The sequence below is a fragment of the Lytechinus variegatus genome, chromosome 15 (genome assembly GCF_018143015.1).
Source record: "Lytechinus variegatus isolate NC3 chromosome 15, Lvar_3.0, whole genome shotgun sequence".
Lineage (NCBI taxonomy): Eukaryota > Metazoa > Echinodermata > Echinoidea > Temnopleuroida > Toxopneustidae > Lytechinus > Lytechinus variegatus.
Window position 1 is genome coordinate 22,531,411 of NC_054754.1, and position 27,249 is coordinate 22,558,659.

General features: G+C 37.5%; 1 protein-coding gene and 1 long non-coding RNA gene across 4 annotated transcripts; both read left to right on the plus strand.

Moving 5' to 3' along the window:
• The first annotated feature begins 6,291 nt into the window (after positions 1 to 6,291).
• On the plus strand, positions 6,292 to 26,866 carry LOC121428406 (MAM and LDL-receptor class A domain-containing protein 1-like). The gene is made up of 4 exons (XM_041625006.1): positions 6,292 to 6,445; positions 10,837 to 10,881; positions 11,588 to 11,644; positions 26,718 to 26,866. Exons 1-4 carry the CDS (start codon positions 6,376 to 6,378, stop codon positions 26,864 to 26,866), a joined length of 321 nt encoding a protein of 106 aa, XP_041480940.1. The 5' UTR covers positions 6,292 to 6,375.
• On the plus strand, positions 14,433 to 20,956 carry LOC121428862. 3 transcript variants are annotated; one of them, XR_005971847.1, is made up of 5 exons: positions 14,433 to 14,517; positions 16,499 to 16,860; positions 17,699 to 17,919; positions 18,300 to 18,376; positions 19,682 to 20,956. It is a non-coding gene; the product is annotated as an uncharacterized LOC121428862 (long non-coding RNA). The 3 variants fall into 3 exon arrangements; XR_005971845.1 differs by having other exon boundaries at positions 17,759 to 17,919; XR_005971846.1 differs by lacking the exon at positions 14,433 to 14,517 and adding an exon at positions 14,975 to 15,119 and having other exon boundaries at positions 17,759 to 17,919.
• Positions 26,867 to 27,249: the final 383 nt, after the last annotated feature.

Here is a 27,249-nt window from a genome sequence, read left to right on the forward strand (position 1 = left end):
ATTTAGACACGTACACCAACGGGTCGCGCATTATGCTAATTACAGACCAAATGCTAATTTACATATTTTACGCTATGCGCGAAGGGCGTTCCATGACCACGCCTCCATTTCGCTGGTGTACCAAAACAGTGGCGGCGTCCATAGGCTTGTACATGTAATATGGGAGCAGTGTGCACTTTTGACCCTCCAAAATTTTCTTCAATTCTGACCGGATGCAGAAGCGGAGTTTCCACCCCCTGGTGTATCCCTTGCTCCAATTTTAACGAAGGCAGAGATAATTGACTTATTAGCTATACATGAAGCTTGCAGAGGAGTCTGAAACTAATGGCATTGTTTCAGATGATGCTCACATTCAATTGACAAAGTTTGAAATGGAAATGAAAGAGAATTTTAAAAAGGAAAGAATCAGAGAAATCATTAAAATGGAGAAAATAAACATTGAAAGGGAGAGAATGAGATTAAGAGTACCAGTTAAAATTGAAAGAAATGGAGTTAGCTCATGCAAATACTAACTCTGCTAAAGATAAATCTCCCCAAATCTTTGATGTGGCAAAGAACATTCGCCTTGTGCCAAAATTTGATGAAGAGGGAGTTGATATATTTTGTGACATTTAAAAAAAGTGGCGAAGAGACTGAAATGGCCTGAGGAATATTGGACTCTTCTCCTCTATTAAGTGCTTTCGTTTGAAAGGCTTCAAAAGACTATTCTTTGCTCTCGGAAATGCAATCATGTGACTATGCTACAGTAAAATAAACAATTTTCAATGCATATGAGTTGGTAGTAGAAGCGCACAGACATAAAAGTAGGAACATGCAAAGACAATAAGGCCAGATTTATGTTGAATTTGCTAGGGAACGAGAAATGATGTTCGATAATTGGTACAGATCACTGAAAATTAACAAAGACCTTGTTCACTTTAGGGAAGTTGTCCTCCGAGAAGAATTCAAAAAGAGTCTTCCTTTTGGCATTAAATCTCAATAGATGACTATACGTTACTTAAGTCAGTAACGCAGCCTAATAGTAGCTGATGAATTTGAGGTCACATTTATAAAGGTAATGTCGATAGGCCTCCTTTCAAGAATTATCGGAAAAAGAAAGGTAAAGGGTCATTTGATTCCCACAATAAACCTAGTGAGGGAAAATATGCTAGCAAGGACAAAGACACTAACAAGAATCGGGCTAGAGGGGGAACAGAATCAACCAAAAGTTCTGAGAGTAGTAGTTCCAGAACTTGTACTCGTTGTCAAGAAATAGGACATTTGAAAGAATCATGCTGAAAATTGATTGGAATGCCAATTAACGTAAAGAAAGACATGGGTTTTGTCAAGCAAACAAGTGTTCCATCGATGGACTTTGTCCCGTCAGAGCCCATTCAAGATGTTCAGAGTGTTTCTTTGGTATCTGCTGACAATGTCAAGCAGGTTGATGAAAGTTTTAGAAGCTTTTTGTTTGATGGTGAACTATCCCCTTGTTCGACTGGTGCTGCTGGTAGGTCAGTGGTGATCCTTAGCGATACAGGGGCTGCACAGACCCCGGTGGTGCCGGGGGATTTGGCTCTTTGTCCGGAGTGTTCAGAGAGTGCCAAAGTCTTAATTCAAGGTATTGGCCCAAATTTCATGTCGGTTCCTTTGCATATGGTGGACTTAAGGTGTGACCTAGTAAGTGGTCCTGTGACTGTTGTTGTCGTTCCAGTATTACCCATGGACGGCGTTGATTTCTTGTTGGGTATCGACTTGGCTGGCGATAAAGTTGTTGCATCTTCAGTGGTTACGGAGAAGCCGGTTGAGGTAGCTGAAACTGAATTGCTGCAGGAAGATTTTCCAGGGATTATCCCGGATTGTGTTTTACTAGGTCACACACTCGTAGAGCTGAAAATGATGATGCGGATTCTGCTGATGTAGAGAAGAGTACTGTTGTCTGGTTGGCTGAAACCTTTTTCTATGATTTGAATGGGGAAAGTGTTGAAGGCTCTGTTGCTAACATATGATAGTTCCTCCCTTGTACAGGCACAACAGGTAGACCCAGAATTGAAAAGCTTGTCACAGAAATAATATTCAGAGGCTGATGCTGATAAGGTTCCTGATTGCTCTTATGTCAAAGATGACATTTTGATGAAGAAGTGGAGACCTCCCCAGAGACCAGCAGATCACGATTGGTGAATTATTCACTAGGTAGTAGTTACCGCACAGAGATTCTGAAAATGGCTCATGAGTTACCTATGGCAGGTCATGTCGGTATTCGGAAGACAGAAGATAGAATTATGAAGCATTTCTACTGGCCTAAGATGCACAAGGATGTGGTGCATTTCTGTATTGTCATACATGTCAGATTATTGGCAAGGCACAGCCTTCTATCAAGCCTGCTCCCTTGAAACACATTCATCCATTTGATGAAACATCTACTAGGGTTCTTGTTGATTGTGTTGGACCCTTACCCAGAACGATGTCGGGTCACATATTTCTCCTGACGATTATGGACTTGTCTACACGTTTTCCAGAGGCGATACCCTTGAGAAGTATCACTGCAAAAACAGTAGCACAGGCGTTTGTGCGTTTTTTTTTTTACTCGGTATGGTCTGCCTAAGGAAATTCAGTCTGACCAAGGGTCAAATTTCATTTCAGGAATATTTCAGCAAGTTATGAGGGAGTTTGGAATAAAGCGGATCAAGTCCTCTGCTTTTCACTCACAGTCCCAAGGAGCATTAGAACGCTATCATCAGACCCTGAAAAACATGATTAGGGCTTATCGTGAAGACTATCCGGATGACTGGGATAAAGAAATCTCTTTCCAACTGTTTGCCACTAAGGATTCCCCTAATAAGTCCACAGGTTTCAGTCCATTTGAATTGGTCTATGGTCATGAAGTTAGGGGCCCCTAAAGCTTATCAAAGAGAGGTTTATGGTTCAGGATGATGCAAACCTTCTCGACTATGTGTTAAAGTTTGGAGAAGGGCTGTCAAAAGCTTGTAATATAGCTAAGGAAGACTTGAAAGTGTCGCAGGGAGAAATGAAAGTTCAGGCTGACAAAATGCAAGAGAGCGAGGTCTAAAGCCTGGAAACAAAGTGTTAGTGTTGTTGCTTTGGACAGATAGGTTTAATGGTCCCTACATAATCAAAAAGAAATTAAATGATGTCAATCTTCATGACTATGTATCAGTACCTCTTATCGAACAGTCTCAAAGGGTTTGTCATGTAAACATGCTGAAATAATATTTTGAGCGAGAGGCTAGTCAGCCAATAGGTATAATACAGTTCAAAGAAGAAGAAAAGCATGTATATGTTTATGATGATGAATGCTATGGAAAGACAGATAATGAATTTTCTTACGTGTATTCAGATGTATCTAAGAACGAACCATGTGGTGTAATGCCTAACTCAGAGCTGTTAGAAAATCTGGATGAGACATTAAAACAGCTGCCTGAGGATCAGAGAAATTATATATCTGGCCAGTCAAGAGAATATGAAAATGTATGTAAAGACAAACCAGAGCGTACGCCTTTAACTGTACATGATGTAGACGTAGTTGATGCAAGACCTATCGAATAGAATCCTTATAGGCTCAATCCAGGCAAGTTGGAAATGGTGAATAAGGAAATACAGTTTATGTTAGACAATGACATCATCGAACCGAGTCAGAGTAATTGGAGTTCCCCTATTGTAATGGTTCCAAAGCCAGACGGATCTCAGAGATTTTGCATTGATTACCGAAGGTCACATATCTAGGTCATGTGGTTGGTCAAGGGCAAGTGCTACCAAGAGAAGCCAAGATACAAGCTTTCTTAGACTTCCCAATTACCACAACTAAGAAAGAATTGCTCAGATTCTTAGGTATGAGTGGCTTCTACAGGAAATTTGTTCCAAATAAGAATGCAGTGGTTAGTCTTCTGACAAACCTGCTGAAGGCAAAAGTGAAGTATGTTGGTCTGACCAATGTCAGAGATCATTTGAGAAATTGAAGGCCATTTTGGTGAATGAGCCTGTTTCGACAGCTCCAAACTTCTCACAGCCGTTCAAAGTAGCTATTGATGCATGTGATGTTGGAGTAGGAGCAGTGTTGCTCCAAGAAGATGAAGAAGGCATCAGAAAATCAGTATGCTACTTCTCTAAGAAACCCAATCGGTTTCAGAAGAAGTACTCAACTATCGAAAAAGAGGCACTGAGTCTCGTACTAGCCCTTCAGCAGTTTGAGGTGTATCCAACCAATGGAGAGATTACAGTCTATACATACCACAATCCTCTTGTGTTTTTGGAGAAATTCAAAACAAAGAACTAATGACTGTATAGATGGAGCCTTATGCTCCAACAATTCCCATTGAAAATTTTACACTTAAACGGAAAGAATAATGTAATTGCTAATGCTCTTTCAAGAGTAAAAAAAGGGAAATTATTTTTGCTTGTGACCAAGTGTGTCATTTGATGTTCATTTATTTAAAGAAGAAAGTATTTGTAAATATCCTTTATTACGGTAAAGCTTTCTTTTCCCCGGTGGGGGAGGTGTTATATATAAGTAGAATTGTAAGAGCAATTACATTCATTTTTTTTTGTTAAAGTTTCCTCTGTATAAAGGATATTCGTGACATATACTAATTGAGAATATTCCTGAATGTCTCAGTAAAGCTTTGGATAGGCATTTCTATTAAATGAGAGTAAATTTTGCTATTTCTGGAATGCACAAAAAGAGACAATAATAGGCTGCAACACAATAGAGATTTCTTGTGGTAGTTTTAGTTTTATATGGCGAATCATGTTTTTGGCAAATTTTATCATTTTAGTAACAGTTTCAATTAAAGCTCTTTGTGAAACCTTATTTATTGGGAATCAAACTGTGCAGTAAAGGTTTGGTACCCATACATCTGATCCACCATTTTTTCCTTGTTTGTGCTAATTAATTATTGCGGAATTAAAGATAGAGTTGGAAATCACTGACTCTGATTATGTTCATCGCAGAAGAATTCCGTTACTACCTACAAAATTTGGACAAACAGATGAAGCGGATGGCCAAGCACAGTGGCATCCTAATAAGAAAACCGAGGAAAATTGGATCCGTGGCCGTCTTAATAGGTTCAACTTTGAAAGATGCATGCTAGATGTCACACTGGGAGCCCCTTTACAGTGCAACTTTGCATTTTGGGGGAAAGGTACAACTTTGCAACTTTCTTGAAGGTGCAAATAAGGACCTTTGGGGTGCAATTCTGTACCTTATATCTGGTCTGCATCATTAAAGGTGCAAAGTTGAGCCTATTTTTCTTGGTGTGTACTACTGCTACTAGTACCACGACCACCGCAACAACCTATACTATTTAAAAAAATATCTTTCGTCCATTATTGGATATAATCATACTCAGAAGAAGGAGGAGGAGCAGAAAAAGAAGTAACCGTATTAGTGGAAGTAGTAGTAGTAGCAGCAGCAGCAGCAGCAGTAGTAGTAATTGTAAAGTAGTATTAACATGATTAAAATAGTATTTCTTTCTCCCATACTACTACAACTAATATGTTTCCTAATTATGATTGTACAGGTGTGTGATAATATCCCATAATATGAATGATGACATGCCCGTGGATCTGCAGGCTTCAATTAAGCTGCATGAACTATACTGGATGATCCGAATGAAAATACGCCTTATCCTGTGAAAAAATAATATTGTAAATGGTCCCTGTCTGTAATTAAATGGAGTGTTTTCGCACGGCCCTTGGAACTTTTCTTGAGTGGGGATGTTGAAGTGAATTTGAAAAGCAAAAAAAAGAGGTTTTAGGTTTTACTTAAGGTTTGGCAAATGAATGTCTTTAGTTACATTCTCACACATCTTCCTAGGGCCATATTTTTTCCAGTAAAAAAAATCATCTCTAAATTTCGGGTTCATTAAGACAGTGCTGTAAACAAAGGGTAGGTCTATTGGCTCGAACAATAGCCCTTTTATCAACTGTCTGGAATTATCCGGCAGCCACCCAGACAGGTGGGAGGGGTGAGAATAATAGGAGGGCTTTCAGGAATAAGTAGATATTAATATTATGAAGGCTAATCAGTCATTTACCTTTTCAGTATGATTCGTTGAAAATGGTAGTCTAATACACTTCTTATAATTTCATGCCGGGACTTCAAAATTATCTGAGCATGCGCAAAACTCGAGTCCCCTATTTGTTGAACCTGTATTTACTGACGATATCCTTCCGCGAAATCGAAGACAACTCAATGGTGATGAAAATGTTATGATCTCAAATCTGTGATAAAAATCGAAGTTTGTAGGCGAAGTCTTCAGAAAAGTGAAAAGTTCCTTGCATAAGATGATCTTTTGAATGAACAGGAAATTGTGGAAGCTGCATGGTTATTTCATAAATTTCTTAGAATAGAAGTGTTCAACATAATAAGGAAAAGCCATGGGGAAGGCAATTTTGATCAGCCTTCTACTCGCTGTAAGTGTGCGGAACTCTCTGCAAGAAGGCAATGGTAAGATTTGTTTGATTGTCATCTCAAAATGTAAAATATTCACCAGATCTAGACTTCTTTTATATGCAAGATCAGCCTCGATTGCATTTTTTTACGTGCGTACAAGACAGACATTTCCTAGGTGGTGGTTGTCCTAGGAATACATATTTCTTGAGGGTGCATGGATGTACACGGGGTAGACGCATCTAGAATTGAGTCTAAACTTCGCGGACTGTCATTATCTCAAAAAGTATTCAATAAAATCTCACATCATTATTGTAAAAAGCGACTTAAAATTACCTTTTGCCGCAAGTTTTTTTAGGATTTGTTCAGGATTTATGAACATATTTATCATAGACAAAAGATCGGAAAAAATTGCCGTTGTTAGCGCCCGTTCCGAAGAAATCTGAATTTCTCAACAAGCATCAAGATATCTTCATTTTGCAAGCAATTATAGAAAATTGTGAGTTAAATGTAGTATTGACCGATTTTATAGCATTTTGCCGTCAATCTGATATAAATATATTACCTTTTAAGCTTGATTTGATTAAATCTCCACGAAACCTTTAGTCCGCTAAGTAAGGTCACACTTTTTCAAAACGGATTTCCAGCAAAGCGCGCTTTCGTCGATCGGAATAGAATTTTGAGATCGCGATACCGGCGTAACCCCCGAACTCCTTCCCATTTTCGTCTATGATTTTTCAGTTCACGATCTTGCCGTCAATTTGGTAGCTATTATTTAATAATTTGTGAACAAACTTAAGCCTGATGAATATTTTTGAAATGTCCGTGAAGTTTGAACACCCCATCATACCATGGACCTATCAGACGTAATAGGTCCATGATCATACATAACAGCATTTTACTTTACTAATAACGAATATGGCGGCTTTGTGATAGAGCGTCGCCTTATGAACGGGAGGTTGTGGCTTCGATCACTGACCAAGTCACTTACCAAAAAATACAAAATGGGACCTTCATGTAATGGGCTTGATATCTTAGATTGGAGAAGGGTTATAAGGGTTATTAGGAAATCAAGTGTACCCCACTTGTCAAACTGATCAATGCTCAGTTGTAAATGTTTAGCTATGTGAATGATTTTTGTTTTATATGCATGTATTAGTTCTCATTAATTGTCAATTTTGATTTTCTTTAAGATTATCATGAATTATTTTATCAGCCTCAATCCCATACCCAAAGTAATCTCTGTTCCATTCTTCATGTTCTTAATCGACTTCATATCTCAGAGGTTGTGGTTTTTCATTAAAATATTCTATAACTATGATTAATATATGTTGCAATAACTGGATTCTAAATATTTATTTCATAACTTCATAATAGAAATCAAATCTGAACTATTTTTCTGACCTTTTTGTTGTATGATTTTAAGTTTAAAACAGTTTTTCCCCCAATACACAATTAATTGAATCCCATGCTAGTACTATTATCTACTGAAATCTCACTTATGCATGACTCAATCAGCCAACTGTTTCTCATTTATATGTGATTTTTTTTTAAATATATAATCTTCAAATGTAAATAACATTCAATGTAAACTTTGCACAATTAGTCTTCGGACTACAGCATTGTATTCTGTTTTATATATAATAAACCGAATTGAATTGAATGAATTGAATTGAATAATAACACAGCATTTGCAGGGCCCGCTGGGAGAAAAGTTCCTTTGAGCTCTATATACCCCAGGCGCAGATCCAGCCAGATTAGACACGATGACCAGTATTCTGAACTCGGGCTTGAATTAAACATTGGTTTAAAGAGAAAATTGGAGCAGAAAATCCCTGACAGTAGACATTGGGTCTATTAATCCAAATTACACCCACATTAAAACAATAATTTTAGCACAGAGTTAGACCGTGCTTCAGAATACTAGCCAATATTAGTTTAGAGGCCATTATTGTTTTTACTCATTATAGTCGGCATCTCAAAACTATTGTGACTAAATCGGCTAGATTCGCGCCTGTGCTAGCCCCGGGGGGGGGGGCCACTTCCATTCACGAGTGGATACCATGCGCGACCATGGGGTCTCGAAAAGCACCCTAAACACGTAATTTCCATATTCTGAAAATGCACCCCTTAACAAGTATTGGCGTGTGAAACCCAACCCTTAACAAGTATTGGAAACAAAACGATACTCTTGGCAAATATTTCCTGAAATGAACCCCTAAACAAGTAATGTTTTATTGTTACGGGTCCTTTGGTTGTCGGCTTTACCTTATTTGGTTTAGTACGACCCCACCTTCTACACCTCGCGCAAATAGGACTCTAAACACGTAGTGTTGGGGCAAAAAAAGACATCCTTTATAAAAAAAATTTAAGTTTGTTTTATCATCCCCGCAAATTCGACCCTAAACACGTAATTTTACTAGCGAAATAGATACCCTTTTTTCATTATATTTGTGTTTTTGACACCCTTTTCACGTTACGTGCGTAACGTGCCCTATCGTGAAAAGGACATCCTTTTTACGTGTTTTTTTGGTCGCGCATGGTATCCACTCGTCAATGCAAGTGGCCCCCCGGGGTGCTACCCCGAGTAGATACAGTGTGTCCAACAAAAAGGGAAACCCGTTTTCAGAGATACATTTCACAATGATTATATGCGTTTTTACTTTAAATTTGATACTCAAGGCAAGAGTGGAATAACCTCTCGAATTTGAAATTAACAGCTTAGCAAATTTTTCACGCATGGCAGATTACAAGCAATAAATATTGAGGCGTTTCGGAAAAGATTTGCGCATAAAATCAGGTGTGCATCTGAATCCATTCTAATTCAGGGATCAGTGAGAGAATTTTAAAAAGATTACAAAATATGCTCATGAGCCAATCGTCAAGTAAGCAAGGTTGTCGAATCTCGAACAAGCTTGTCCCATTTTTCTGCGCAACCTGTTTTTTTTTTTTTACATAAAAATGTTTAAACTCGTCTCGCTCATTAATGCGTGAAATGTTTGTCTCATGTAAAGGTATAAAAAATAGGAATAATTTAATTATATGACTATGTAAATGAAATGGCATAGCTTATTTGCCATTGAAGAAAAGAACATGGAAATCCTGGTTTCCTTATGTTCTTGGACGCACTGTATATATGAAGAGTTAACATGCAAAAGGGACTAATTTTTTTTTTATCATTTGCCATTTTCTTGCATGTTTAAATGGACATTCATCATGTGCATCAAACTGACTACAGTCCAACTCCCAAAATTTGTAAGAAGCTTATTAAAAATGGACGTGAAAGTTGCGTTTTTATGCAAGAGGGTGCACATTTGTTCACTATTCATAAATCAATATTTTTTTCAGGATATTTTGTTCCTATGTTTATAATTGAGAAACATACGTCAAAAAATGACAGTTAAAAATGCTCCATGTTTCTTATATTTCATATCATTTTTTATAGACTTTTTGATTTAGTTCCTTTTTTTGCATGAAAAGTCTAGAAGGGTTATAGATCTAAACAAGGTTTAACATGAATATATTGGTACTTCTTTCTTCCCCCAACCTTCCTATTGTCACCTTAGATGTTGAACTGGTTTACTCTCCTGTTTACTACCTGTAATTACAAACTTTGCCTGACATAGCAACAACTTGAAATCAGTTTTCATGCAAAAGGGAATAGATCCATAAAAATGATAAATATAAAAGAATCATATAAAATCAGAATCATCTATATCGTTTTCTTAATTGTTATTTTTCTTATATTGATGACTCTTGAACATAAAATCTTCCTGAATGGAAACATATATCTGGGTGAAATAAAATATATTAATTTATGAAGAATGAACAAAAGTGGATTTAGTCCCTTTTGCATGCAAACTCTTCATATATATATATATATATATATATATATATATATACATATGTTGTAAAAAATGAATGTAGATAATAAAGGTAGGCGTAGCTTAAATCGAGGTTCCCAGAGCTTTCTGCCTTTTGGAAAAATTTGTGATGCCGATATAATGTCTCTGTCGGTCAATTGGATCAGGGTCGCCCTAGCCACTAACCCGTCTCTGTGGTCTAGTGGTTAAGGCATCGGCGTTCAAAGCTGGGGCCCGTGTTCGCTTCCCGGCAGAAACATTTTTTTCGGCATCACCAATATTTTCAAAGGGCAGATAGATAACTCTGGGAAACCTTGACTTAAGCAACGCCTACCATTATTCTCTGCATTCATTTGTATATATATATATATATATATATATATATATATATATATATATATATATATATATATATATATATATATATAATATATATATATATATATATATATATATATATATATATATATATATATATATATATATATATATATATGAATATACATATATGTATATATATATCCATGTTATTATTAACTCAGAATATTAAGTAATTTGTGTTGTGTTGTTTTGTTCAACATTCAGATGCTAACAAGGATGAATGGTACACGCATATGCCGTACTCATCTCGTAAGTATATGATTATCATTTATTGAGCACGTATAATAATATACAAACGTCTAGAAGCCAAGAATAGTTAAAATAGTCATAAACAATATACACTGTAGTTTATATTTTCTACACTGTAGAAAATACAATAACGAAGATAGTGAATGGGGTTTTTTAACCGAAATTGTAGACATAATGTATTGAAAATACAATTTTTTTTATTTGAATAAAAAGGGCATTTTATTGACTGCTAGTATATTACAGACAAGATGAAAATAGAAATAAACAATGTTGTAAGAGAGTGATGGTTATCATGATTTCTAGGCACAGATCGGGTGGGGGGGGGGGGGGCGCTACGGGCGCAAGACGTAAAACTAAATATTTGTGTCATTTCATTGTGGAGTAATGAACATGTTCTGCTTCTTGATATTTTGAGACGAAGAGCAGCCCTTTCAAAGTTGATTCGCTGTTTATCCCATATTTAAGATTTCGACCAGATTAATTGACGACTTTTCATAATTACCGCAAGACCTGTAGAAGATCCGTTATTATATCGGCTAAACGCTTTCAGATCGTTTAGAGATATTCTACAACCATTATAAACGCTTGCATGAGCAAGAGAAGTATACAGATTTATAGCAGTACTTGATCAAATTTCGTTTCAAATCGCAAATTTAAGATTTCCTTCAGAAGTTTCAACGTGAACTTTCGATAAATTATTTTTCAGCAAGAAGTACAACTGACAACGAGACAACCGTCCGGACAACACCCAAAGTGGATCAAGGTAAATTTGAAAAAAAAAGGTTTCCACTAAAAAAAATGGAGGTCTTTTTGATTCCGAAGAAATTGAAAAGCCCCCCAAAACGAGGTTTCACTACAAAACGAAGATTATTTGAGTAACATTTTACATAATACCGGGAGGGGGAGGTGATGCCTATATGGAGAATAATATACACATGGAAATTTTGGGTGGTGCTTCAGCACCCCCGCTTCCCAGAGCCATATGAGACTAACTTACCAGCACCAGGACATTGGATATGACTTAGATTTAGGGAGCGAGAAACAACATTTTCCAAGCAACCCGTCTCCTCCATCGCGAATATCGAACTACTGTTGCCGTAATAATTGAGGTTTAAACTATAAATTTGTTCATTTTGGTTTAAAAATCCTTTTGATAGTAATATAGCGCTGTTACTATGTGCATATACTCAACTGCGCTTTGATGTGTGGTTATAATATTTTTACCCCGGCCGTAGCTGAGCCGCCATATCGGCGCTAAAGTGTCAAGAAATAAATCCTTCTGGGTACCCATTCACCTCACCTGCGTCAGGTGCAGCACAGTGTGGATAAATTTCTCGCTGAAGGAAAACACGCCATGGCTGGGATTCGAACCCATGTCCCTCTGACTTAAAGACGAGAGTCGTAACCACTGGACCATATGACGCCCCACCTACCTTATCAAAAAGCAAAATCACAAGCCCTTGCGAGCATGTTATAAATATAGTGGTTTCTAAATGCATTCTCAAGCAATTAGAATTTGTTGATATTCTCGCTCGGTCGCTATACGCGAACGCGCATCGTTATTTTGCCAGGATAGGAGGGAGACTGATATTAGAGACATCTTACTCCGAGCTAATTAGTCACTAGTCTCTAAAATACCATATTCTGTCGAAAAAAGTTCAATTTTCATATTATTGAAATGACCCTTAAACATGTTGCAAACCCCGAGAACCCCGCCCCTTCCAAAAAGGGGACTCATTTAGATCCGCCCCTGGAAGTAGACTTCATAGTTAATGTAGTAATAAACCTTTTCCGTGGGCTATCATCGTGACAATATACACCTTATCTAAACTAGTGTGATATTTTCGATTGGTCGCTACGCTCCCTCAAGGCGTCATTGAAACTTTTTTTCCCCGGGGGCTGATACAGACATCAATTTCCAGCTACTAAGTCATTGTAGTCCTACCCAGTGCCCACAACAGGTAATTTTCTTTTTTTATGAAAATGACCCGTCAAGAAATGTTTTAAACCCCCTGAAGACCGCTTCCCCCGCCACAAAATAGTCCGTAGAATTGTCCTTGAAGGTAAACTTCATAGCTGATGCAATGGTAATAAACCTGTACCACGGGCTGTCATCGTGATAATAATAATGATGATGATAATAATAATAATAATAATAATAGTAATAATAATAATAATAATAATAGTACATGAAATTTGTATAGAGCACTTTCCATCTTGATTAGATGCTCAATGCGCTTTAGGGCAGAACAACAACAAAAGATATTTACATTATGTCTGAACAATATTTCAATGTCTATGAAAAAGCACTCTTAAACAGGTATGTTTTCAGGTTGCCCTTAAAGGTGGTCACTGTTCAGTCTGGGTTTTCAATCTCTGTGGAAGAGAATTCCACAGGTTAGGCCCTGTTACAACCGATAATGTCGCACCAACGCATAATGTCGCAGCAACGCATAATGTCGCAGTTTGCGACATTATACCAACAGCGTCCGACGCATAATGTCGCAGTCAACGCATACGCATAATGTCACATGTCGCAACGCATAACAGCATAATGTCGCAGCAAATTGTCAACGCATAATGTCACATGTCGCAACGCATAATGTCACAGCGGTATTTTCTTTAGGACTCGAGCCACACATAAGATATAAAATATGCTTTCACTTAGTATTTTGAGACACGAGAAAGAGAAAGGAATTATTTGGAAATCAGGATTACTCTTTGTATGGATATTTATCGGTTTATTGCCATTTCGTCTACTGCCTTTTCCCCCACTATCGCATGGTCTGATATCATTTCGACTACTATTAGTTAGTCAACTATCAACATAGTCCAATAACCATTTCGTCTAATTACCATCTCGTCTAATAGCCAGTTGGTCTAATAGCCGTTTTGTTTATTATCATTTAGTCTGATTGTAGTTTTTCAATAAGTCCGATATCCACTTTGTCCATTATCTTTACGTCTATTACCTTTTGGTCTAATAACCACTTTGTGTACTCTCATTTTCGTCCATATTCCATTTGGTCTAACTTCAGTTGGTTCGCTATCACTTCGTCTAAATCCATTTCGGCTAACAATCATTTGGCATCGTTGCCATGGGTCCAATCACCAATAGGTCCGATCACCTGTTCTAGGACAATTACCCCCCCCCCATGACAATCACCTTCCGGACAACTACCCCCCCCCAGTAATTGCTCCCGAGGACAATGATTCCCCAGACAGTTACCCCCGGACAATTACCCCCCAATAAAAAAAAGCAATTCCCTTAATGTGGGGACAATTTCCCAGGAAAATCTCCCCACACCCACAGATAAAAGTGAGTCATGTGACTCATTTATGTATAATATTTGTGAGTCAGGCGAAACTTGACTCACTAACAAAATTAAATGAGTCTTAGTTGACTCATCTGTAATTAACAAGTGAGTCAATAACGAAATGACTCACTTGCAGAATGCTCCGACTGACTCACATAGTTGTAAAAAATGAGTCAAGATCGGCGATTGACTCATTTACAAAAAAAAATGAGTCAAGAAAGCCGTGCGCGCATGCGCTACTTGCACGCTATGACGTCAACCATCGCGCGAACCATTCCCGTTTGACGTCGCCATTGCTGAATTGGATCAAGAGAATACTGTGAGTAAAATCGTTTTAATCCTGCAGTTTTGAGAATAATTTTGTTCATTTCACCTGTAGGCCGCTGAGAAATTAATTTGCTGAAGAGAATGAGAGGAAATTTGGTGGACATGAATAATTGATTCTCAATTTAGGTGATGATTTGTGGAACTTTGAGAGGATTACGTGCACCAGACGGATGCGTGTACCGGTATGTGTGTGTGCTATATGGCTGTACTTGTAGGGCTGTAGTGTAGCTCCGCTGCGCGTCTGTTTAATTGAGTGTAGATATATGTATTGTTGTGTGTTCGGACAGGTTGTGTGTCCGGACTTTAGCAAGTCAAAGAAATTTACAGGCGAAGTTTCATCAATTTTTAGTACAAAATGTAGGAAATATAGAGAACAATATAGAAGATGATTACAACTATTGAATTCATATTTTTAGGGTAGGCTAATCAAAAGACAAAAAAGAAGGCTTCAAAAATATAAAATGTCCGGACACCTGACCCCCCATCCTACGAAACAGATTACCACATCTAACAGTTAGGCCTATAATCTGGATCTGGATGTGTACGATGCAGGGCCCTCCTGGGCATGAACGCATCGGATGAGCCTGAGATCGGGTGAGCTTGAGGGAGGGCGAAGGGATGATTAGGTCTTTTCGATGGCATTCTTGAATGAGTTTGTCGATGGCGAGTTTATTCGATGTCAATCAGGTGGTTCCATATGATTGATGATGGTACCGGTACTGAGAAGAACAAGTTCCTGTATTTTTCAATTCTTGCTCTTATTGGATGATAGGTCTGGCACTTACTATTATTTGTCACTTGCCTATCGATATAATCTGAGTTCAAAATGACTCTCACATATCGATCCCTATGTTTTTTTGTCAGGTAGATCAAATCTAGAGTTCTAGACCACTCATTCTATAACCTTGTTCTCAGGGACCTGGGAAGCGGGGGTGCTGAAGCACCCCCAGAAATTTTCCTGGGGGTGCTGTGTGTATTATTTTCCATAGGCAGCACCCCCACTACATGTAAATCAGGTTGACAAGCAAAAGAAAAAAAAAAAAAGGTTTTCGCTCCCAAATGAGGATGATTTGGGAAAATCATCTCGGGTTAAATTTTTTTTTTGCTTGCCATTTTTTTTTCCACAATCTCACAGCACCCCCACCCAAAAAATCGTTCCCAGGTCCCTGCTTGTTCTCTGTTAGTGTTACTGCCCCCTGTGTGGTGAAATAAGGTTGGCAATGTTTGGCCTATTTTCTCCTTTTCTTTGGGACAAATGTTTAATTTTTTGACAATGTTAGGTTCCATTACAGCTATTTATCATATACATGTAACTTGTCTCTTAATTAAATTTGATTCTTTAAATTAATTTTTCTTAATTAAAAATAGAGATTGAAAAACTACAATTGTCTTGCCTTTATTTTTCCACTAATAGAGGGTGTACACAAAAATATGCCCAAAATTTAAGTTTTCAAGTGCTCTGGTGAATACAAAAATTACCCCCAAGCTACTAATGAAAAATAAATTGCAACTGTACAGAAATTAGTATTATGGTCACAAAAGTGATATTTTAATGATTTTTTAAATTGTGTGCTGTGTACAGCATTGGCATACCATATAGTCCTAGATTCCCCACAGGCAGGCATGTAATGAACCCTTGGGTGAGTCTAGACTACATGCATTTCCTTCTCACAGAAAAATGTAGAGGTGTACTGTAGGACCTATTCCTGGTCTACTGAGGTGTTTTTAATTTGATAAGTGCCCCTTTCCCAACAATAATTAAGATGAATATTTTTATTAGATAATGTTGAGATGTGAGCCCCCATCTTGAATGGATGTGGTTTTTGTTTTTATTAACTTGGAAATGCAGTCACTATCTGAAGCATGTGTCACATTTATCCCATCAAAATAACATTAAGAATATTTCCAATTCATTTTTTTCTTTTTTGCACATTTTATTTGTTTTTTATAATTTTATTATTATTTTTTTACAGGGCTACTGGAAGAAGTCACTACGCAACAGATTCAGGAATTGCAGGAAGTGTCATGAACGTGATAATCCATTAGGACAAATGGAAGCAAAAAAAGGGGACTACACCCAAACCAGACAAAGCTGCAGGCAAACACATGTATGGCATAAAGAAAGTACCTTCCTGCATCCCCAGAAGGTGAGGATGAAGAAACGATCAATGCTCACATCAAGATGCTTCAGAATGAATCCAGAAAAACAAGACAGGACAGCTTGATGATAGACAATCTACTAACTTATGCCCATAGGCGCAAGGGTATCATCAACAGCAACTGGACTGAATCCTACTTGAAGGATATGTACCCTTACCTTTTCCATGAAGATGAGGTAAGTTCAAATCAGCGTTAATACAGATCAAGAAACTTCAAGAATCTATCATTAGATTTACGTGTAACAAGGGTCTATTCTTGCAATAAGCAAGTCCATGCTTAACCCTAAACAGGCCGGGAGGTTGAATTAACCCCCGGCCACAGAACAGCCAAAAAAAAAACCGGCCTAGTTAGGGTTCACTGGAATTGGAGCTATAAGTTTTATAGAAATGGGTATGTTCACATTTCTAGGATCATGCAATCACATTCTGTATTTTAACCTAGTTTATTAGTATCCATCTTTGAAATAATCAATAAATTGTGTGAAAACATACTATTTAGAAAGTTTGAAATTTTAATCTTTATCTGATCTCAATCATATCATGTCTGTTGATCGAGAAGAATCTAAAGGTCCTACCATTTCACACTCAATGCAGTTAATAGCGTGTACAGGCTTAAAATTATGATAGTTAAAGCAGATCAAAATTTGCAAAGTGATAAAATTTACAAGAGCAAAATATTTACTCTTCTTACTCGAATTTTTGTTCTTGCGGACAAGTAAGGGACAATTTCACTGAGCATCTCATATGCAAAAACTTATCTTTGTGAATGGGTTAAGTGATAGGCCCATTTCAAGAACTGTATGTAATTGTTCACCAATAAATTTCCATATGAATTCAATACATTGATTATTGTATATATAGAATGAAAGTGATTCCAACTCGTGGAGACAAAGAAAGACTGGAGTCAGTTGGGTCATTTTATTTAGAGTGTAGAGATTTGCAAATAGTCTTCAAAATTATTCTTGATTGAGCCATTTTTTACACACCTATTCTTTTTCTTTTTTTTTCACGCAGAGAAACATAAGACTGCCCTGTTTAAATTCCCTGTTTATTCTTTTCATTTGATGTTGAAAGAGTTTGAGAGACTGTCAGAGGACCCAATTAAGCAGAAGTTGGAAGCAGGACATTTGAATATGCTGATCCATTACTAGAGATATGTAAGACTCCCAAGCAAGGTTTGGAGCTCAAAAACCTGATCTTGGCTGCAGCAGCAGAAAATGAAGACACCAGGAAAAGTATGTTATTGAGATGTTTGATAAGGAGTGGGTTTGCAATAATTTCATTCTTGGGAGGAAAACTTTGAAAATGGTTAAAGAGTTACTGTACTTGCCCCCCCCCCCCCCCCCCCGAGTTTTACCAGCCCCAAATCCATATACCCCATTTTAATTTCAAGAGAGAGAAAGACAATAATTACATGGCTCCAAAGTGTACTCTTCTATTTATACCTGATGTGCAATTCAAATGGTTAAAGAAGGATGACCCAGGCCAGTTGGTCAAAATGTATATTGTATACTGTATATTTTTAATATTTCTGAATGGACAACCACAATTTACTGATATTCTGGAGTTCGATTTACATTGCTTGAGTTCAGTCTTCATTTTTTTTTCTTTGCAGTGATCAAATCATGTGGAGCACTTCTGTTGATTCCTACTATTTTTGGAGAGAAGGCATTGCTTTGTCAGCATAGCCAGGTAAGTTTGATGCTTAAAATTCATTTAAGGTTTATACAAATATCAGCAGAATTTTGAGTGAGTGAGTGAAGCTGTCGCAGGCATGTCCATTTAGATAGCTCAACTGACAGGCCATATGAGACCTGGCACCACAAAACTCTTAAAAAGTCAGAAGAAATAGATATTGGATTTAATCTCTCTTTTAACACAGGAAATTCTAATAAGTTTTGAAATGATGTATAACTCACTATCACAGTAAGATCCTAACCTTCGAAAGATTAAGAAAAGAACATTGCCTACCATAGAATTCTACTTATGAGAATAAGGGATTAGATTTTGCCCATTTGATTTAGTATTTTGATTGCTAACTTTTGTTTAGCATCAATGTAAAGAAGATTACACATCAGTATAATTTTCGTGAAAATTGATTTATTGAATCTCAAATTATCTCCAGAGTTGATACATAAATTGAGAACATCCTCCTGAAGCCTATAAACCAATATCTCACCAGGGTTTAATTCATAGGGGTTTAAAGTGAAGAGTAGGTCCTATATAATTTTCACCCCCCCCAAAAAAAAAAAAAAATAATTCATTGCTAATATTCTATTTGAAAGTTGCAATAATAGTACTTCAGATTTAAAAGGCACTTAGAAATTTTTAAAGTGGCTTAAGAAAAGTATAGGTGAATTCGACTTCACCTCACTGTAACTTGTGGCGGCCATAACTGGGGGGCTTCCAAAAAACAACAAAAGCACTTTCAATGGAGTATGTCATGAGCCAGGTGTGTTGCCATGTCAGTGTTTTTGTTGGGGTGGACTTGTCCTTTAATGAACTTTGACCATCAAAGTCAGCACTGCTGCTATATTGAACTGAGTAATGCAGGCGAGACTGCCAGAGGCGTTCCACTTGTATATAAATGATTTGATGGCTATACAAACTGTTCAACTTGATGTTTTGGTGTTTCCAAGAAAGTAGTACATTTCTCAACTCTGAGTCCAATTTATTATTCATTTCCATCCATGTAATTTGATAGAGCTTGGATGATAATTCATAGTGAACACTTACTCAACCATGGCTAAGAAATTCTTTATTACAGTTACAATTTTGTAAGTCTTGCGGTTCTTTAGGCTACAATTTGTAAAGTATCAAAATAAATACTATAGTGTTTCATTTAATATCATACATCTTGGACTACAGTACAGTTAGCAGTATATGTATTAGCATAACCTTGAAATTATCATTTTCACTAGGATCAACCAATTTGCCTTGTGTACATTACCAGAAATAAACTAATCAGCATTTCTCACTTATGTTTCCCTTTTTTAGGATAAAAAACGGACCAATCGCCAAAATCATCTACAAAAGTAAGCCCGACAGTGCAGGTCTGACTCTGAGCAGTGATCATGAAAAATTCACGGAAATTCTGCAATCATCCTATATTACAGCAGAGAATGAAGTCATCTGCGAGAAAACCACCTACCTCATGTCAGCAGTCTCTCTGCTTATGTCGGCCCATTATGTATTCAACTGATCATACACCCCCAAGATGGGTAACACCCTCACATTCATTCAGAAGATTCTGATGAACATAGATTCCACATCTCAACCCTCATCCAAGGTCGTAAGAAGCCTGTATGACTTAAATGCTGTCCGAAATGCTGATGCCAGTAGTTCTTCAGTTTAAGAGAAATTAATTACTTGGGTGATGCTACTGCAACACAGCTGATCACACTTTCTCTACGTGCAATCACCTTAGGTGTTGTATCTGTCTTTTATGTGCAAAATAGATTGAAATAGATACGACAGGTTGACCGTGAATTTAGACATCAAGTATGTGCATTATTTCGCTTTGCTTCAGTACAATTTCAGTGGCCCTTGAATTGGAAATCTTTTCATATCCCAAGAATTACGTATAAATGCTTAATGAAATTTTTGTCACAGATAAAATAGGATTTTGCACACACAAAAAAGAAAAGATATTTGGACCCAAAATTTTTACAGATCAGATGGTCAACAATTTTTTTTTTTTTTTTTTTTTGGGGGGGGGAATTGAAGACTAAGCTATTAATATTCTACTTTTTGATTTTTGTACACATTTTGTTACTGTACATGTAAATAAGTTTAACACCACAAATTTGAAGAATTACAACATTTTAAAGGTTCTCTATGGAATTTTAGTTAGTTTGTAGGTTTCAAGCAACTTAGTATTTAATTCCAAGAATTATACAAAGGCACTTTTCAAGATTATGGCTTCCAACATCAGTACATGATGGAAACAATTCTCAATGTTTACATTTATTGAGATGGTAAGCACATGCAACTGATTTGAAACTAATTTTATAAATTTGACAAAGCACTGTCATTAATTTTAAGCCAATCTGCACACTTCCAAGCATGTCAAAGGTATTGCTTAATAGCCCAATCACCACAATTATCATTGCCTTTAAAAAAAAATTGCACAAAAATATTTAAATAGAAAAGGTCAGTATCTGCTTGAAGATACAGCTGCTATAGGAGGCAGATTTTGCGGAAAATACCAGGGCTTCACAGTGAGAGAAATGGTATTAAGAATGGGGGATTCTGCGAAGTGCTTTAAAAATTGAGAATCCAAATTGCACATTTTGAAATTGTCTTTTGTACTATTAGTAGTAAAATATTTTTGTGGGTTTTCCTACAGCAAAAATTGACATTTGGGGGATTCCCGTGTCATGCATGGGGATTCTTAAATTTAAATTGTGTTTGTACGTATGCTTAAGTTTGAAAAATTTCTGAATTTTAGGTTTCTGGAAAGCTGTTATTGGTTTTGAAGTACCAAAACAATGGTATTGTGTTGTAAGCAGAGTCTTAGGAATTCATGTTTGAAGGTTTCACTTATAGTGAATTGTTTCAAATTCAGTAAATTATGAATTTCAGTGAATTATGAATTGTTTCAATTTCAGTGAAGAAATGATACTATAAAAAATTATGATTTCATTGAATTGTTTCAATTCCAGTGAATTATGAATTTCAGTGAAATATGAATTATGAATTGTTTCAATTTCAGTGAAGAAATGTTACTGTAAAAATGTACGATTTGGGAAGAGATTTTTGTGAAGTACGATATTTGAATTACAGTGGAATCTCATTATAACGAGGTCGAAACATTGTTATATCAGGGTAAAAAGAAAAGTTATTAAGGATAATTACTGTGAGAAATAATGGACTATCATTATCACACTCTCTCCAATTTCATAGACGTTTTGTGACAGCTTTATCTTTGTTTAGTCGGTTAAACCATGTTGCCAATCAGTTATAAAATCTATCACTCTCTCTTGATAGTTTTATTTTTTATTTGATGAGAGGTAGCAGTGCACTTATTTACATGTTTGGTGACTGGATTCTATGCTTGAGAATAGATTTTATTATAGAAAGAAATGCACAGCAACCATAATTATTTTTCAAGTAAACTCTTAAACATTTATCCCATGAAACACATTTCTGTCTGTTGTGGTTACATCACTGATGCATAATGGTCACTTTTGTTTTGGTAATATTGGTGGTGACTCCGGAGATTTATTGTTGAGAGGAAATAAATCAGATGGCATGTACAATGCATTTATACATTCTAGTTCTTTTGCTTTAACTGATTGTGATGTGTCTGTTAAGTTAGCATTAGGCTGTTGGTTGTAGGTCCATCATAATCGGCTCTTCTAAAGCATGCAATGAGACTTCCTGATCCATTCAATTTTGCTGATGATCTATGTTTACTTGGAAAATGTTATTAATCATTTTTGGAAAAGCCCCTATGATGACAACAGACCATTTATTTTATTTGGCATCATTTTACACCCTTTTCTTTTGGTTTAATTATCACATATGTATTTGACTCATTTTCAGTTGAGTCGCCTTGACTCACTTCTTCATACATGAAGTGAGTCAAGAGGCTTAATCTACGAACAGAAGTAATGACTCATTTAAGTAAAACCATCTGAGTCATGTGACTCACCTAGGCAAAAAGTGAGTCACCCTGACTCATCATTGATGAGTCACTGGTTTGTCCGTATAACGACACACTAGAAGGATCACATGAGTCACCGTGACTCATTCCAAACGAGTCTGAGTCTTACTGACTCACTTCAAACGAGTCAATGTGACTCATTTAAAGTGAGTCTTGAGATTATATGAGTCACCGCGACTCATTAAAAATGAGTCTGCGTCTTAATGACTCACTTTAAATGAGTCAGGTGACTCATTTGAAGTGAGTCTTTAGATTATTTGAGTCACCATGACTCATTACAAATGAGTCTGCAAGGCAAAGATGAGTCACTATGATGCATTAAAAATGAGTCTTCTATGATCAGACTCATCTTTAATGAGTCATAGTGACTCACATATTCGTAAAAGTGTTTCGCTATACGGACAAACTGGTGACTCGCCAAAGTGAGTCAAGGTGACTCACTTTTTTTTGTGGGTGCACCTTCTCTCCGGCATCGATGTTAGAATCAAGCGTGACCACCGGGGGGGGGGGGGCACTCGACAAAAAAAGTGGTAGGGGTGTGCCGCGGGCGAGACAAAAAACGGGGTCCTTGGAACGGATCGCCAGCGTGTGAGTGCGTATGCATCCCTATGGAACGGGCATGCGTGCATGACGCAGCTAGCCCGGCGGCACGGCAAAAGGGTGCGCTCGCGCAGAGGCGATGGTCGGACAGCGCTCTGCGGCCGCATTTCACCAAAATTGCAGCTCATTGTAGCAGATCAATGCGACCGGAACGGCGTAACGAAAAATATGTCAAGTTTTGGAGCGGATTTCTTTCTTCTTTTTTCTCGATAAGAAGAAAATGCTTTGCTATGGAGCGGCTTTCTTGGTTCTTTTTCTCAACCAGATAAAGATGCTATGCCTTGGAACTGAAATTTGAGTGTAAAACTGGGGGTCCCCTCCGCGGCACATACCCGGCCACTATGCATTATATACTGAGGGGGTAATTGTTCTAGGGGGTAGTTGTCCAGGGGTAGTTGTCCGGGGAAAAATTGTTCTCGATGATAATAGTTCGGGGGTTATTGTCTGGGGGGGGGGGTAATTGTCCTCAGGGGGTAATTTTCTGGGGTTAATTGTCCTTGGGGGTAATTGTCCTTGGCGGGTAATTGTCCTCAGGGGGTAATTGTCAGGGGGTAATTGTCCTCAGGGGGTAGTTGTCCGGAAGGGTGATCGTCCGGGGGGGGGGGTAATTGTCGGGTAACGGGTAATTTGACCTATTGGTGATTGGACCCATGGCAATGATACCAAATGCTTGTTAGCCGAAATGGGTGTAGACAAAGTGATAGCGAACCAACTGAAGTTAGAACAAATGGAACATAGACGAAAAATGAGAGTACACCAAGTGGTTATTAGACCAATCGGCTATTAGATTAAAAGGTAATAGACGTAATGATATTGGACAAGGTGGATATTGGACCAACTGAAAAAATACAATTAGACGAAATAATGATATAAAAACGGCTATTAGACCATCTGGCTATTAGACGAGATGGTAATTAGACGAAATGGTTATTGGACTATGTTGATAGTTGACTAATGGTAGACGAAATGATATCAGACCATGCGATAGTGGGGAAAAAGGCAGAAGACGAAATGGCAATAAACCGATGAATATCCAAACAAAAAGTGATCCTGATTTCCAAATAATTCCTTTCTCTTTCTCGTGTCCCAAAATACTAAGCGAAAGCATATTTTATATCTTATCTGTAGCTCGAGTCCTAAAGAAAACACCGCTGTGACATTATGCGTTGCGACATGTGACATTGTGCGTTGACAATTTGCTGCGACATCATGCGTTGCGACATGTGACATTATGCGTTAGAAAACTACGACATTATGCGTTGACTGCGACATTATGCGTCGGACGCTCTTGGCATAATGTCGCAAACTGCGACATTATGCGTTGGTGCGACATTATCGGTTGTAACAGGCCCTGCATGAAAAAGGCCCGTTCCCCCGCATAATTTCTTAGGAACTGGAATTTGTAAGAGATTAGACGACGAGGATCGTAAGGTTCTTGAGGGTTGGTAATTATGCATCAAAGACTTACTATAACTGGCGGAAGTTCCATTGACTATATGAAAAATCAGAGAAAGATTTTGAAGACTATGCGTTCCTTCAGGGGCAACCAGTGAAGAGTTTTTAATATAGGGGTGATGTGGCTGCGTTGATAGAGTTACAATACATGCAGCTGCATTCTGCAACATCTGCAGTTGAGAATCTGTTAAAGTTGTAAAGGAGGCTATTACCAATCGTAAAAAAATTAGTGAATGCATCAGTTTCTCTGTTGCTGAGCGGGTGAGATATTTTCTTATGAAGCCAATATTGCGCAATTGATAACGAACTGATCTGCAAGTGCTCGTAATCTGGTTGGACATGGACATGTGAGAGTAAAATATTATTCCAAGATTATTAGTAAATTTTCATCAAATTACGCCTTATCTAAATTAACGTAATATTTTTGCGCTTGTTCGCTACGCTTCTTCGCATCGTCATTGAAAATACCCCCCACGATATTGCAGACATTAATTCCCAGCCACTTTGTCAGTATAGTCATACCCCAAGGTGCCCACAATGGCAATTTTGTCTAGAACCGCCCCAGAAGGTAAACTTCACAGCTAATACCATCGTGATAATTTGTGAAGCGCTTTGAATAGTCGTAGATTGATAAAGCGCTATATAAATGCCAATTATAACTTTTCTTATTATTATTACTATAAACTTGTAGTACTGGCTACCGTCTCCAGTGATTTAGGCCTTATTTACACGTAAATGTCCTATTATCCAGATACTTAGGCAACTGTACGCACATTCGCATTCGCTTCCATCGGTTTATCGCATGCAGCTCAGTGGTCTGTAAACATTTCGTTGACTTCTCGAATGGTCTAATGTCGGTGACACGACATTTGCTCTTTCGACCTATTAATAGGCCAGAGGGTATCTGGTTAGATAGAGTTAGCTTTTTAATAGAATTTCTTGGTTCAGATCGAATAGTTTAAATTTAATGATAAGTGTTTATTAAATTTTGGATGTTAGATTTTGTGCTTGGCATAACGGGCATATTTTCCATTGGAGGAATTGTCGCTGGAGTAAATGTCATGGAACCCTATTGCCACACGGAATTAACCTAGATGGTCTACTATCAATATGGGTTAATTTTCGTTAAGTACACATTATAAAGCGTGGGTCTAATGCCACCTTAGTGTAGTTTTAAGGGTTTAATCGCTAACCTTTTGTGAGAAGGGGCCCTGGTCGTAATGGAATGTTGATGTATCCTGTTCTTACTCGTCAGGCAAAGTACAAATAATCTTTAAGACGAAGTGGAAAATGGACCAAAGTCAACGCTAGATAAAAATAGACTGAGGTGGCATTAGACGTATGTTGTATGAGGTGTACTAAATGGCCCTGGGAAGCGATGGAGCACATTATACAACATAGGTCCAATGCCACCTGAGCCTGTTTTTAGTCTAACGATGGTGGACGTCCTTTGATTTTTTTCAGTGCTCATCCTGCATAGTTCCAGGACTGGCAAAACATAAAATGCTCATTTTATGGGAAGTATTTATTCTGTTATTTTAATTCGTGGCGGTACTAGCGTAACTACGGGAGGGGGACAGGGGCAGTCTGCCCCCCTGACAAGTTACAACCCATGCAAAGGACGAATCCCTGCCCCCTGACGAGCTTGATAACTTGTTTGCCCCCCCTGACGAACTTAAATACCTATTTTTACCCACCCCCTCCCATCCGACGAGGTTGACGACTTTTTTTTGCTTGTCAATTTTTAAGATTCAAGACCCTTTTTTTATTTGCTTGTTAAATTTTTCGGCGGAAGGTTTTGCCCCCCTCCCCCTGTGGAAAATCCTAGGTACGCTACTGCGTGGCGGCCTTGCTCGTGAAACACGTAAGAAATTTAGCATTACTCTAATTATTTCAAGTAGACACGTCTCAATATTCGCAACAAACCCTCACACAAAGGGCAAGGACGATTGCATTAAATGCTGCCAGAGTGTTCTTCGCTGTGCGAATATGTATATCAAAATTCAACTAGAGATAATTTTTTTATCATCAAGGTCAACATGGTAGCTTTATTGATCGAAACATGGGGGAAAGTGCAGCACGCTAAAATGTACGACTGGAAGGTTGCGTAAAGATGAACGCGATGATGCATCATCATAAAATGGCCAATGTTCGTATTGATAATTTTCATAATAAGACATTAGTATGATTATTTTCATTATCATTATTTGTTGTTATTACTTTTATCATCATCATTATGATGATGATGATGGTGATGATGGCAATGAATATTATTCTTACTAATACTATTATTATTATTATTCCGCACAGCTTCCAGCCAGTTTGACTGTAACTTCGATTCAGGATTCTGTGGATGGACTCAAGATAGCACAGATTCTTTTAATTGGATCTTGAACCATGGTTCTACCGGTTCACAGGATACAGGACCAAGCTCAGATCACACGACTGGGAGTAAGTGACGTATCCCATCTATGAATATTCATGAGTAGTTTGCATGAAATTGCGGTCACGCGGTAGATCATAATTTTATTAATAAGTTATATTATCCACCGTATTTAAACATATTAAAGTATGATTTGTAATAATTTTACAAATAGGCCTGCATGCGTACAACATTATTTCGTCAATATCATTACAAATGTATAGTTGCGTGGGTGTGTAATACTGTGGGCGTGCGAGAATATTTTTTTTTTCAATTTGGAGAACATTGTTTTTTAGAAACAAACGTTTACTATATAGGCTTATGATAGGTGTATCATTAGATAAGTTAATTCTATAATTACAAAAGCCATGTTTGAAGAAAAGTACATGTTTAAAAAAAGTACAGTATTTGGGGGGAAAT